The sequence below is a fragment of the Asterias rubens genome, chromosome 7 (genome assembly GCF_902459465.1).
Source record: "Asterias rubens chromosome 7, eAstRub1.3, whole genome shotgun sequence".
In the NCBI taxonomy this organism is placed as follows: domain Eukaryota; kingdom Metazoa; phylum Echinodermata; class Asteroidea; order Forcipulatida; family Asteriidae; genus Asterias; species Asterias rubens.
The window spans coordinates 10,253,613-10,269,557 of record NC_047068.1 but is presented as its reverse complement, the minus strand read 5'-3'; the positions used below and the strand labels follow the sequence as shown (position 1 = coordinate 10,269,557).

The 15,945-nt window shown below is 37.9% G+C and overlaps 1 protein-coding gene across 2 annotated transcripts in view; it reads right to left on the bottom strand.

The window, feature by feature from the left end:
* Positions 1-2,333: 2,333 nt before the first annotated feature.
* Positions 2,334-15,945, bottom strand: part of LOC117292925 (tectonin beta-propeller repeat-containing protein 1-like) — a 33,813-nt gene continuing 20,201 nt past the window's right edge. The window contains exons 22-25 of one of the 2 annotated variants that reach the window (XM_033775100.1): positions 14,797-14,903; positions 9,776-9,883; positions 7,363-7,424; positions 2,546-2,648 (exon numbers count right to left, since the gene is read on the bottom strand). In XM_033775100.1, coding sequence (XP_033630991.1) covers positions 2,630-2,648; positions 7,363-7,424; positions 9,776-9,883; positions 14,797-14,903 — 296 coding nt within the window. In that variant the 3' untranslated portion in view covers positions 2,546-2,629. Of the gene's footprint in view, positions 2,649-7,362; positions 7,425-9,775; positions 9,884-14,796; positions 14,904-15,945 lie in introns of both variants that reach the window. The other variant, XM_033775099.1, reaches the window with a different exon arrangement.

The following is a 15,945-nucleotide window of genomic DNA, read 5'->3' as shown; positions in this document are numbered from 1 at the left end:
TCAGAGAAAGCCGTTTCTCACAATGTTTTATACCATTACTCTCTCCCCATTACTCATCAATAAGTAAGGTTTTATGCTAATAGCTTAATGTAAAAGAGTGAAAACCACTCGTTTTGTCCACCATGCCACTCCTGCAAAGAGCCATACGGACAACTGTGGAGTGAAATACGGGTACTTTCAACTCGATTTAGAGTGAATTAGTTCCAATTTCACTACAAATTTTACTCAAAAAGAGTGACACAGATTGACTTTCACGAGAAGAGAGTGAAACTTTCACTCTTTTACATTAAGAGAGTGCTTTCATGAGTCCTGTGAATACAATGCCTGTGCTACACACATCAGTGTGAGGGTAAAACCAACACTAATATGTAAAATGCTATCGTTGATAATTGATCAAAATTTACAATGTATTGCAAGGTGTTGCACTTACATAATCGTTAGCCATATCAATAAAATATATTAATAATGTTAATTTATTTTGTAAATATGTACATGCATAATAAGTTCAACCTCCCCCTGGAGGTGACTGAAAGATACCATACATTGCACTTCAAAATATATCTCTTAAGACAAAACAAGTGATCGGTGAATAATTGTTTACAATATTATTAAACCAAGTAAATATGTTAGTTTGTTAGGCATGGAATGTTCCATACTAATGCTTAATTTATAAATTATATAACTGCTTTTAATCACTTGTATGGCCAGTGTGTACTACAACAGAACATCTCTGCAGTACATAAACTTAATCAATAAACTACTTAAAAACAATTTATTTCATAATTTTATCTTACAAGTTTTGTGCTTACAGAGCAAAGCAGCTATTAACACAGTTTCTATTTCACACGATAACTGTTGACATTAAAGCTGTTCTTACATACAGCTGGTAGCTGTTCTTTGTGCATTAACGACACTGGACACTATTGGTAATTGTCAAAGACTAGCCTTCACAGTTGGTGTATCTCAACATATGCCTAAAATTATATAACAAACCTGTGAAAATTTGAGCTCAATCGGTTGTCCAAGTTGCGAGATAATAATGAAAGAAAAAACACCCTTGTTACACGAAGTTGTGTGCTTTCAGATGCTTGATTTCGAGACCTCAAATTCTAAACTTGAGGTCTCGAAATCAAATTCGTGGAAAATTACTTCTTTCTCGAAAACTGCGTCACTTCAGAGGGAGCTGTTTCTCACAATGTTTTATACTATCAACCTCTCCCCATTACTCGTAATCAAGAACGGTTTTATGATGATAATTATTTTAAGTTATTACCAATAGTGTCCACTGCCTTTAAGCACCGAGTGTTATGCGAGGGGTCTATATAATTTTTCTAAGCATGTGTTTTCGTAAATTTGTCCAAGGTTTGGCTGAACTTACCAGGCAGACAGTTCATTTTAAGGAGGAAATCTCCACAATTAAATAAACTACTTGTCATTGTTATACTGCATATTAAAATCAATGTCAGTTTAAGTATATCATGAAATATTAGTGGAGTCCAAAACGTGTTTAAATAATAGGACTGCACACAATTGTATCTTTTAGTCTGAAATTATTAAAAAAACATGTGAGAATGCTGACACTGTGTAGGGCCTCACAGTGTTAAATCATTTTATAGGGCAAGGCTGGAAATACAAACTTAAAACACAAATAGTTTGTGACACTTACTTCGACCTCATAAGTTTAACTATAGGCCCTACTGCATTTAAAAACAGGAGAACATTGTTTTTTCTTTTAAGTAAACATAAAGATTGAGGAATGCAACTTAGTCGAATTAAAGCTATTAGGGTTCAACATTTTAACAGCATCCTCTGTGAAAGAGAAACACTAAAAACTGACTTGTTACATCTTCATTTAATGTTAGTTTTACATCAGGGATTAAGAATATATTGTTTTTACCCTGATAGCAATGTATATGCACTGTATACTTTCCTGAGTCCTGTTAAAAAATCCAAAGGCAAGATCACTTGTTCACAGAACTTGGGAAAGTGTACTTGTATAGTAACATCTTAAAGGAACACGTTGCCTTGGATCGGTCGAGTTGGTCTTTGAAAAGCGTCTGTAACCGTTTGTTATAAAATTGATATGGTTAGAAAGCTGTTGTAAAAGTAGAATACAATGATCTACACAAATATGCCTCAAAATTGCGTGGTTTACGTTTAACCTCGTCGACTAACACGGTCGGCCATTTATGGGAGTCAAAAAGTTGACTCCCATAAATGGCCGACCGTGTTGATTCGCTAAGTAAAATGAAAATCGTGCAATTTTGAGTGATACTTGTGTGGATCATCATATTCTACTTTTAAAACATCTTTCCAACCATATACATTTCATAACAAACGGTTTCAAACGCTTTTTTATAGACCAACTCGTCCGATCCAAGGCAACGTGTTCCTTTAAGATCCTATTTGTAATTTCAGTCAACTCAGTGTATCTCGTTCAAGCTTAGTGGTAAACATATAACATTTGAAGGTATGATTTCTTATTTCAGTCAGCAAAGCACGTTGTCTCTAGAGCTAGTGTAGGGTTTGAAGAGTTCATCTGTAATCTCTGTCTGACCCTGTACTGTGGCTTGAGCTATGTCATCCATCTTGACCTCTGGTGACCTTTCCTTTGCACATGCCCTTATCGTCAAGTGTTTGACCCCTCCCTGCAGAAAAAATAAAGAGAATCAGAAAAAAAAATGAAACGACTCTTGGTATGGAAATCATTTTATAGGGAGGTCTTAGGATTTCTAAACTTCCTGGCAGAAAACATCTCCAATACCTAGAGATGCAAATATCACAGACATATCTTCAGGTGGGATGTTTTCTACATGAATTATGATATCTGAACAAAAAGACAAAAACATTGTTTTTCTATCTGCCGTTTTCTTTGCAGACAAAAACTTACAAAGTGACTTTAAAAAAAGAAGGGTTATTTATGCTACCTGCTCTTTTTTATGACAAGTTCACAACATGCTACCACAAACCTCTTTATATGTGTATATAACACCTTCAAAACATCAGTTTGTTTATGTTACCTGCTTTTTCATACTCTGACAAATTCACAGGTTCATGGCCGTGCGATAAAGACAATCGGTCCTTTATCACACAGCCATGACCATGCTGGATTTAAGCAGCCATTTTAAGAACTTGTCGACACTCTTTTATTCCCTTATTAGTAATAATTAGCTAATGTATCTACTGATACCACAACGCCCGCACCAATAAGAACTAAAATGTGGTTTGAATAATGTGCATGTGATTAAATATTCGTGACTGGGCATAATTTTCAAAAGATGAAGGTGTATTTAAGGTTAGTACGATGCATGAGTACTTTACTTGCGTATATTCATCCCATCACCACCAACAACAACTCACTGTGTTCCGAAAGATGTGTGCAGAACAGCATATTCCTGACTGTGGTTTTGTTCATGTGCATAACTTGCACAAAGATACAACCATGTTGCAGTTATGGGAACAACTATGTTGCAGTTATGGGAAACCATAACTGCAACATGGTATGAGCTCGGATGTAGTGGTTTTTATTCTGTCCACACACTGTGCTAAAAGATAAACCTGAAGTGGTTTAGAGTCGAACCACCCACGCCAACCGATTTATTAAAGTTTTCAGAGCGTTCAGACACACAAAATTAAAACCAAATGATTAAAACATGCTTGAAACCGACTTTAGTACTGTGTCTGAATGACCCCTTTTAAGACAGTTGACTGCAATCTGTCTTTGTTTAAATACTTATCCCTGCAAAGAGTATGACGAGAGATATAACACAGACACAGAATCAGGTCACTTTGGTTAATGAAAGTTTTGACACATGATTTTATCTCTCTATACCACAAACCAGCTACATTTACACTATGACAACATAAAGTTAGTCTACTCTAATACACACTGATTGAAAACATACTTTTTAAGCACATCGCTTTACAGTAGAAGAAAGCCTGCAAAAATAATAAGCTGGACGAAACAACTAAACAGGACACATAGAAATGATGTTCTTGTGTAGCTGCATGGCTGACGCAGTGCATTAGTTAACTATGATTTATGAGTATTACCTAACTATAAAAGACCGATACATTCACTGGGTTTCACAGCAACATCTTATAAATCAACTCATTCAATCAATAAATTGATTTAAAGGTGCAGTTTGTCAGGTTGTTGACTTAAAAAAAAACGAGAATTTCAAAAACGAATTCATCACTCTTTTTATGGCACAGTGTATCCTACACAGTGTCCACCATACCATAAATCGTCTGGTTATCTGCCCCATTCACACCACAATACTTTGAAGGCTTAATGTTTGCTGAAGGAAACACCACATCCATGCGCTAATTTTTTAAGGGTTCCACCCAAGAAAAATATAATAATTCACTGTTGAGATCACAACCCAATTTTTTTTTTTTTCAAACCAGTTTCGTGAAAAAAAATTGAGTGTTTCTAAAAACATAAACAAATTTACAATCGGTATTTATTAGGTGCTTTTGGTTCAGTTGACCCCCTGCAGTGCAAAGTAACCCTCAAGAAATGAGGCTATCTGAACGACTAGGAGGTGACCATCTGCTTGCACAAACGCGACGGGACCGCAAAGAGACAAGCGCGCCATTCTGTAAGCTCTGTGATTATTAAGTACACGTTGGAGTTTGTGTTTATTGTATGCTACGTGATGTTGTTTTGTCAACTTACAAAATGGCCGCACAAACACACGCTGTGCGATGCTGTTTTGTCAACTTAGAAAATGGCCGCATGCGCACATGCTGGAACGGCGTATAACGGCCAGTTCGCTCTCTAGTTCTTATATATAACTCTATGGAGGTGACCTGCATATGCGGTTACGGTGTCTGATCAACTTCTAAGAATTGTAACTATTCCCGGTAGTTCAGAAAGTTCTGTGGAAAGTTTAACCATAGTAGCCCCAACCCTTCAAAATCCAACTGCAGTGACTTGCTTGATTCAAGGCACACCACTGTAATCAGAGACCAGCAGTCTGGGTTTTGAGCTCCCACAAGGTACAGTAATGGCAACCTCGTTCCCAGGGGTGATCGATCTCGCCGCGCCATTTTTTCCCAGCATGCCTTGCTCGATCATAACCCCTGGAAGTGTAACTCCAAAATATCCAAATATATGGGATATTGCAATTAGTCCTGTGGTTGATCCACTCTGTGTTGGGCGTTAGTCGCGCACAGGCTTGATGCGCTGTGTGGAAAGTTGTAGAATACATATCGTGAATGTAAACTTGCACCGTGCATTGATCTCTACTATATTGACAATATAGTGTTGCATGACAAAAAAGTGAATGCGTACATCTTTATTTGCACGCGCTTTGGCAGATGGAGCTTTTTGAAGACGCCGAACCATATTTTGCGCGTATATGATCAAAGACCTGGATCGGAGCTTCCCTCCCAGGGGTTAGAGACGTAAGCAGAGCTAGCGTGATACGGCGAGCTGCCCATGGTTGTGAGGTTGCAGTAATGGTTTGCGGTAACACCATGTAATGATAATCTCTATGTAACTGAGTTAGGGTGGTTCTAAAAAAGAACTGTTGGTTTCAACTCGACGTTTCGATCAGTATGCTCTGATCACCTCCATGCTCTGATCGTCTTCTGAAGAAAAGCTTTATCCAGACGACGATCAGCTGAGCATACTGATCGAAATGTCGAGTATAAACCTACCATTCTTTTCAGAACCACCCGACTCATTAAAAGATTATCATTACATGGTGTTACCATTTTTCCACCATGCAAAGTTTCAAATCCTATCCACCACAAGGTGTTAAATTTTGTTGGAGTGAGGAAGGATCCAAAGTAAATCACTTAAGGGAGTAATATGGTTAAGTTTGTGTAACAACCAGGGATATTAAGTTAGCGTAGCAGATGTAAATCACACCACCTGCAACAGGCCGATTTTCTCAAAACAATAAGATTCATTGTAAGAAAAATTGTCAGTATTACCATGGTGATTTGTATTGTGACATCACACTTTGTTTTCCAGTTCAGATCGATCTTTGCTCGTTGTGAAATCGGCCTGACTTGCTAGATTTGCACTCAGCTCGGTATTTAATTTGTCTTTTTGTGTAAAATATATTTTTATATGAAGAAAGTGGGCACATCTCAAAACTTGTTTAGTCCTTATTTTGTCCAACCCTTGAATTTATGGGAAAAATTTTGACGCAGAATGTAAACTTTCCAATATATGACCCGTGTACTATCTTGCCTGCCAGGAAATGATAAGCTCGGATTAGCTCGGTGAAGCGTGTAGGCCTGAGCTGGGACTGAGCTAAGCCCAGCTAATCATGTTCTTGCTTTCCCCTTTGCAAACATAACTACCAGTTAATCTCCAAGGCAGTTCTTTAAAGCAGCATCTAGCAACTGCAGCCAGCCAATACAATACAATACAATACAATTACTCTTTATTAGATCCCAAAAAGGATAATTCAAATGCTCGCATACAGTAAAAAACATTGACACATTAAAAACAGCATTCCCCTAAAGACGATCAGAGCCTACTGATCAAAACGTAGAGCTGTCAACCAACCTTTTTCTGAACATAGTGCTACCGGTAACCTCACCTGATTATACTCCCAACATGCAGTGTTTTAAATTCACTTAAATTTTATTTTTTTTATTTTGTAGGTCTACATTGTGAAGCGAATGTGCAGAGCAGAATGCCAGACGAAACCCTGGATATGTCAGATACGTCTTTAACCCTGGTTTGAGTTCAGAAACTGGTCACCATGAAGATTTGAGTAAGTAGGTTAGTTCACTGCAAACCAATAGGGAATGTGTAACACTGGTATCCCGCCTATTTCTTAAAGCTATGGTCACCGTTGGTAATTGTCAACATTTTCTCACTTGGTGTATCCCAACATATATAACAAATCTGTGAACATTTGGACTCAATTGGTCATCAAAGTTGCAAGAGAATAATGAAAGAAAAAACACCCTTGAAACAAAATTTTGTATGCCTTCAGATGTCTAAAAATGGCACGTAAGTGAGAAATAAAGAGGGCTGACCAATATTTGTTTTTGTTCTTATTGAAATTACAGGTTTTTTCTACTTATGAAATTGTTAATTTCAAAGGATTCAATGTCAAAATCAATTCATATTTCAATGAAAAATGTGTTTGATCATACTGTTATTCCCTTTTTAAATTGAAATAATTTGAATATAAAAGCAAGTGCTTTGGACGGCTGTTGAACACCAAAGTTACACATTTCCTTTTAGTTTTGTTTTCTAATCAAACACTACAAACACATTATATACGACACAGCTTGTGTTGATGTGCTGACAAACAATGATTTGCACAGTAAGAGTACATGTTATAGTGCAGCGTTAGGCAATGTTAAGTGCAGCAGCTCTGATCTTACTTGCATATGACCTCAGTTGACCTTTGAGAACACGCTCGGACAACAATGTCCTTTATATCCATCTGTAAAGGGGGAAAAATGTCACAAACGACTTTGCTAATGAATGGGTTAGATTGGAAGATGAGTTGTCCTATAGGTGTATATCATTAAGTCCTGGCATATGCACTGGTACCTGGTAGCCCCCAGTCGGACTACAAATCTGGCATACGTTTGTGCATTAGTTAACCTAAAGGCCATGTCACATGCGAAAGTTTACAGGCAACCAGTTCAAGGCAATCTCCAATATGCATTATGACATTGCCTAGAGGTCAAAGTTCATTGGCTGATCCTGTGCGCTGCGAATACACATCTGCGCACAGGCCGGAAGTTTTGAAAAACAAAACACGTCAGTACCATTAAATCTAGCCACATATTTGTATCGAGTCACTGGTCACCATAAGGATACCAATCATTTACAAATAATGAATTGTCTTCCTGATATCATCAGCGGCATCAGTTTCCTGAATCTGTCAATCGTCGCGGGACAGGAACAACTTTGAAGAAAAAAAAACGATCGCGATTGATCCATCAATGGATCAAGTATGATCAATTCTGGCGGTTTGTTTATTTTAGATAATTTGGCTAAGTTGGCCAATGCCCTAGAGTGCACTGTGCGTGAGAGTAAGCTCCATTGCTGTCAGGCTGTGGTCTCGGTTTCTCACTTAAAGGAACACGTTGCCTTGGATCGGTCGAGTTGGTCTTTGAAAAGCATTTGTGACCATTTGTTTGAATGCATATTGGTAGAAAGATGTTGAAAAAGTAGAATACAATGATCTACACAAATATGCCTCGAAATTGCGTGGTTTTCTGTTTACCTCGTCAACACGGTCGGCCATTTATGGGAGTCAAATTTTTTACTCCCATAAATGGCCGACCGTGTTAGTTCGCGACGTAAAAGGAAAACTGTGCAATTTTGAGTGATACTTGTGTGGACCATTATATTCTGCTTTTAAAACATCTTTCTACCCATATGCATTTCATAACACACGGTTTCAAACGCTTATTATAGACCAACTCGTCCGATCCAAGGCAACGTGTTCCTTTAAGTGCCAAAATCAGAGGCAAAGTTTATTTCCACTGTAAACAAGATATGGAGCATGTACCAGGTCTGGAATCACACAGAGGCCACGGAAGCCATGGTCTTCGTTGCCCTGGGGCCGATTTCACAAAGAGCTAAAATTGATCGTTACTGCAAATCAGTCGTAGTTGCTTAGTAAAGTGTGATGTCACAGTGCAAATCACTATGGTGATACTGAACATTTGTCTTATGATGGATTTTATTGCTTTGTGAAATCGAGCCCTGGGCCCAATTTCATGGCTCTGCTTACCGCCAAACTCTGCGCTTAGGATCACGATTCCCTGCTTACGTGCAAGTGCCGAATTTCTGCGCTAGCCTTGTAAGCCTAGAATGCCTAGTAACGGGGAGTACGCACGCACAGAAGCCAAAATTCGCCGCTAACCCGTGAAATATGCTTGCCGTAAGCACAGAATTCCCTGCTTCCGTAAGCGCCGATTCTGCGCTTACGGTAAGCAGAGCCATGAAATTGGGCCCTGGTCTTGGTGCCCTTTCAAAAGTTTCCCATAGACTTTAAGATTTTCCAAAAGACGTGCCCCTTCTCATAGACATAAAGATTTTCCTTTCCAATGGAAGTGCCCTTTCCCATAGACTTCACGATTTTCCAATTCAAGAGTCCTTCGCAAAAAATCAAAATGACCTTGCCCTTTTAGTGATTAAATTCAAGGCCTGCTACACACATGACAAACGGTAACAAATAAAATGACCATTGACCAGTCAATCACATCGCACTGACCACACTCCCAAAATATATTTACAAGTCCAGTCAGTTTCCCTTGTTGTTTATTATTTGATATTTAAAAAGAAAAAGTCACATCCCCTCATGGTGACCCCATCACTGCTACTTTCCCAGGTTAACCAGTAGAAACAGGCTCGATCCCTTGACTGGTGCCTCCAGTCAAAACAGTGCCAGATAGCTTAGTTGGTAGAGAACCAGTGCAAAAAAAATTGCAGGTTCAAATCTCGTTCCAGTCATAATTTGTTTTAATTGCCCACAATTCAAAACCAGTCAAGTACGCTTGTGGTTTATTACTTGAAAGTCGTTCTGAAATACAGATTTACGATTCCTGATGATTGTGGGTTCAAATCCCATTCTAGTAATTTCTTGTATTGTTTATTTGTCCATAATTGATTTACTCGTAACCAGTCAAGTCAATACGAGGTTTTAAAGTATAAGATAACATAACGAATAAATAGAAAAGAGACCAAATTAGTATCGCATTTTGAGAGATTTTGTATGGATAAGAAAAACAATCTCAGTGACAGCAATGAGGTGTATCTCTAACATCCTGCACTTACCCCTGCTCCCTTGTCCCAGGACGTGCCTGTGGGTCTTTTGAGCGTGATACCCTCTCGCCGGCATATTACACCCCTCGAGCCATTTGACTCATCAGCGATTATCCAAACCTGTTGGAGGAAAGAAATGATTAGGAACTAAAACAATCACATTTGAATATTAAGACTGGCTAAGAACTTCCATTTTCTCATGAGATTTGAGGGTTTATTTTCATCTTTATGCTAGTGTACATATAATTGCACCGACTTGAAGTAACCCTCCTACTGTCTGACAATTCAATATCATCTTTATGTATGGTTTTAATGATAGATGACCTATAAAAGCCTGCAGTTTGATATCATGTGGTGAATTATACAGGTCACAGTCAACCCTCCTACTCTCTGACCATTCAATATCATCTTTATGTATGGTTTTGAATGATAGATGAATTATGAAAGTCTGCAAGGATATCATGTGGTGAATTACACAGGACAAAGTCAACCCTCCTACTGTCTGACCATTCAATTTCATCTTTATGTATGGTTTTGAATGATAGATGAATAATGAAAGCCTGCAGTTTGATATCATGTGGTGAATTATACAGGTCACAGTCAACCCTCCTACTCTCTGACCATTCAATATCATCTTTATGTATGGTTTTGAATGATAGATGAATAATAAAAGCCTGCAGTTTGATATCATGTGGTGAATTATACAGGTCACAGTCAACCCTCCTACTCTCTGACCATTCAATATCATCTTTATGTATGGTTTTGAATGAAAGATGAATTATGAAAGTCTGCAGTTTGATATCATGTGGTGCATTACACAGGACAAAGTCAACCCTCCTACTGTCTGACCATTCAATATCATCTTTATGTATGGTTTTGAATGATAGATGAATTATGAAAGCCTGAAGTTTGATATCATGTGCTGAATTACACAGGTCACAGTCAACCTTAAAAACTTTCCCCATACAAGTAAATACAGTCTCCTGACAATGACTAGAACAAGCGTTGAGACCATTAAGAACTCACTCCATGTAAATACAGTTAATAATGATCATATAGACGATGTGACCTGTGACATCACATGTTTACAAAAGAGCCACAGAGCCTGGACTTCCTGCAGGCACCATTTGTACACATCCTAATAGAAAAAATAATAAAATCTTATATTGTACGGAGATTGCACTGTCTATTTTTTATCAACTTTTGATATGATGAAAGGGGGCACATCTCAAAACTTTTCCAGCTTTTACTTTCATAATTCTTGGATTTATGTGGAAATTATGACACAAAATGTAAACTTTCTCATATGACCTGTGCAGTATTGTGCCTGCCAGAATACTCAAAGAATGCACAAGGTCACACTTATTGTAAACAAAGTTGACATGGCCTATAAGCTCATGTAGTAGTCCAAGCCAATTTTGTCCATTCCACAAAGTAGTTAAAAAGCAAAACAGTTCTTTTCAGAACTTTGAAGTCTCCAGAAAATCTACTCCACGGTAGTAGAATATAAAGCAAGACACTTCTGTAAAAAAATTAAAATCTACCTAGCAAGTAGACACACACATGATGTCACAAACCAAATTTATCTTCAAGTACGCGCTAATCCTCCAATCAGATTGGCAGAATGGAGTGGTGATAAAAACCTATATTGCACGGCTTATATCACTACCATGCATCTTGTGTGTTCTATGTCACGCGCCAAGTTGGCTTGAAGATAAATACGTTATCACACGCGCGCTTGTGGAAATACGGAAAATATAGCGCGTCTGCATCCCATACCCAACTCGGCTATCGGCCCCGTTGGATATGGGACGCAGAAGCGCTATATTTTTCCGTATTCCACTCGCGCTTGTGTGATAACTTATAATATTGATACCTCACCATGCAATGCATCACATCCCGTATAAATACTGTAGACAGTAATACTTGAAAACAGTGATGAGTGCTTTATACTTTTCACTAACCACACATATAAAACAACCCACATGTGTTCATGAGTAATCAATCAGAGCTTAATCAAATGTTCTTTTTGCCTTAATCAAACCATTACAGCAATGTCATCTAAAATGTGACTTCAAATGTACAGTCATCGAGTCTGATCCATGTGCAGGCAAGAATCTTCTTTACATTGTACATGTAATTTAAAGGGTTTGGGTAATTTGTACGACAAAAAAACACAGAGTTCTTGTAAAATGCTGTTTTTTGTTTAGTTCAAGTGTGTACGTGCGTTTTTGTTCCTTTTTGTGTGTGCTGGTGTGGTGTGTGTCTTGCCAAAGGTGTGTGGTTGCTGTTTAATTTTACTCCCCCTTTTGCTTTTATATTTATAATGAATTATGAATTTATAATGAATTTTATGTAATAATTTTTGTATATAAATTGTTGTTCTCTTAATGATGTCCTTTTAATCTTTTTAAAATATTGTATCATAGTTGCAATTCAGTTTTTTATGCTGTGATGGCTATTGTCAATAAACCTTTTATCTATCTATCTTTCTATCTATCATCTAGATTTATACATTAAAGTAGATGTTTACCTGTAATGATGTAAGAAAGCTTATTACTCGACGAGGTGTTTTTGAAAAATGAGTACAACAATTTCACACACAAAAGTATGTTTGTCCTGATGAGATGAACATTATTTTAGCATGTTTAGCAAATTTTCCGACTCTCTTGAAAACATGGCTCTGTGACTCTCATCTTTTTTCTCTCAAAAACTTGATGATTAATGAACCTGAACCTCCTATAGGTAAATTATATTACATACATCTTGTTTCACAATGAGTAGGGATTCAAGTCATGGCCACAAACTTGATCTTGAAACCCTTTAAAGGCACTGGACACTATTGGTAACTGTCGAAGACCAGTATTCTCACTTGGTGTATCTCAACATATGCACAAAATAACAAACCTGTGAAATTTTGAACTCAAATGGCCTTCGAAGTTGCGAGATAATAATGGAAGAAAAAAAACACCCTTGCACACAAAGTTGTGTGCTTTCAGATGATTGGTTTCTGGGCCTCAAAATCTAATTCTGAGGTCTCAAAATCAAATTGGTGGAAAATAACTTCTTTCTCGAAAACTACGCTACATGTACTTCAGAGGAAGTCGTTTCCCACAATATTTTATACTATCAACAGCTTTCCATTGCTTGTTACCAAGTAAGTTTTTATGCTAAAAATTATTTGTAGTAATTACCAATAGTGTCCAGTGTCTTTAAGCCACATAAAAAAAGGGTGACATGAAACATATCCCATGTCTGAGTCCACAATGCTGTTATAATCCACGTCAGGCATTTAATATAACCCACTGCTTGTATGAAAGTCGTCCCTGATACAACACATTCACCAGTGTGTGGCAGGCTAAATTAGCCTTAACATTAAGCACCACATAGGAAATTATAGAATCAACCCAAAGACTGTCTTCTGTTTACCATAACGCCGTCCTACATGTATGTTCTATGTTCTGGTTAATCCCATGCCAATTACTCTCTGAATCAGATAAACGATTTGTTTGTTCGGTTTTATTAGTGATAAGAATAGCTTCCAAGACAAAATCAGGAAAATCCCACTCATAACCAACGATGATGCATAATGATGATGATGTATAGACACCGTGCACTGCCACTGACTTCATATGTGGCCACTGTCTACTCATGGTCTGGTCCCAACTTCATTGAGCTGCTTAATCATTTCAACAAATTTCATGGCTTTTATTCTGTATCCTTTTAATGGAAAGAAGTGGGATTGAGGATCTGTAATACAGACATCAATAACATAATTTGTTTTAAAAGAGATTTACACGTATTTATGAAACCCACAATTTTTTTTTGAGAATTTATTGGTAGTAAGGCAATGAAGTAGGACAATTTGGAATGATTCTATTAGGAGCTTTTCCCCTCTTGTTGGATGGCTCCAGTGAGTGAAAAATTCCAAAGTCACGATCAGGAAAGAAAATTACCTAAACTTTGGTCACCACAGAGCCCTCAATAAACCCATCATGTGGATAACCAACGTACATATCCTTCCCAAGCTACTCATAGGGAATGATACATTGAATGATTAAGAACAAACTAAATTGCGTCGCTTGTATCCAATAAACCCATAATTACCCCAACATCAATCACTCGCTAAACTGGATTCTAAAATCGGCTCAGATACTCCCGACAAAAGGAGGGGGGAGGGGGGAAACCAGCACACGCTCTAGTTTGTCAAACAAGGCTATTAATTCACGGGGGAAACCACAGGAACATCTCAATAGTGTATTAATTTGATTGTTGTGTTATCAAGGAAATTAACCTAATCAGCTCCTATTTCTGGCGGAAGTCCCAACAGAGCGAGGGGGTATGTTGGACACACAGCAGGCCCGGTACGAGGGGTTTTGATGATCTGGTAATTTGGAAACGTTGAGTCGTGAGGTCGGCGCCGAATGGGCTGGCTCGGCAGGTAGTGTTGACAGGAAGAAGCATTAAGATGTTTCAAGTCACCCCGATGGTTACACACACATGTGAGCTTATCATTCATGGTACGGTACGTGTTGAACAGGTGTTTCCACAAGATTTCCAATAGGGGTTTCTTTATCGCGAGGGAGGCAGGCACCAGACCACAGGCACAATCATCAATACTGCTCATAACATACACAAATGTACATGTACATAATGCACGGTACATGCATTTATTTGAATCTTCAGTTTTATATCTATTAACTCTTAAAACTGCCCTTCGTTGGCAGTTTGTAACAAATATACTCTACATGCGCCAACAAAATAGGTGAAATTGAGTATAATTATCTGCATTTTCTATTTCTTTCTGTACTATAATGTTTATTTATGTTTATATCATTGTGCATTTAAAACATATTGAGTTTTGGCTCCAAAGTCAAACTGAGTTTTGTGATGCATTCACTTCCCCAAAAGATACTGACCTCTAATGTTTATGCAACTGTAAGACAAGTCTGTACAATGTGTCGTTCTGAGCATTGTCACTCAGATTTGTCTAAAGGCATCCACAATAAAAACAAAAGCATCTAAATGATTACCTGATCTTCGGGTCCAACAGAAACTTTCCTGACCTTGTTGCTGACGAGTATCCAGCGAGTTCCCTCAGGAAAGGTGGGTGTGATGTTCTCACGATACCACAAATTCACTGATAATAGGTGAAGAAAACAAAGGCAAGTTCGATTTAAGGATGTTTCTAAGTTAAGAGACTCCAGCTGGATCACCATGTTAAAGAGAGGCTCAAAGGTCAAATTGAGTTTTGGCTCCAAGGTTAAATTAAAGGCAGTGGACACTATTGGTAATTACTCAAAATAATTATTAGCATAAAACCTTTCTTGGTGAGGAGTAATGGAGAGAGTTTGATGGTGTAAAACATTGTGAGAAACGGCTCCCTCTGAAGTGCCATAGTTTTTGAGAAAGAAGTAATTTTCCACGAATTTGATTTTGAGACCTCAGATTTAGAACTTGAGGTCTCGAAATCAACCATCTAAATGCACACAACTTCGTGTGACAAGGGTGTTTTTTTCTTTCATTGTTATCTCACAACTTCGATGACCGATTGAGCTCAAATTTTCACAGGTTAGTTATTTTATGCATATGTTGAGATACACCAAGGGAGAAGACTGGTCTTTGACAATTACCAATAGTGTCCACTGCCTTTAAGAGTGGGCTCCATGGTCAATTTGAGTTTTTTTCTCCTTGGTCAAATAGAGTTTTGGCTCCAAGGTCAGTTGTAGTTTTGGCTCCTTGGTCAAATTGAGTTTTAGCTCCATGGTCAAATTGAGTTTTTTTTATCCATGGTCAAATTGAGTTTTGGCTCCTTGGTCACATTGAGTTTTGGCTCCTTATTCCTGGAAAACCTGTGACATGTTTTGAATTTTGTGGTAAAAAGACAAGATCTAAGATTATGTAGTAGAGAGTTCAAGATGCATGGTGCAGCTGAAGAAAATGACCTGTCATCCCAGGAGTGTCGAGACTTGGGTTCATTGAGGAGAAGCACGGTACTCCTGACATGTAACGTAAAAATGTCAGGGGTCCATTTCACAAAGAGTTCGGACCAGTCCTGTAACTCGTCCTAACTCAAGATAAGAATAGTCTTAAAGGCAGTGGACACTATTGGTAATTACTCAAAATAATTATTAGCATAAAACCTTACTTGGTAACGAGTAATAGGGAGAGGTTGATAGTAT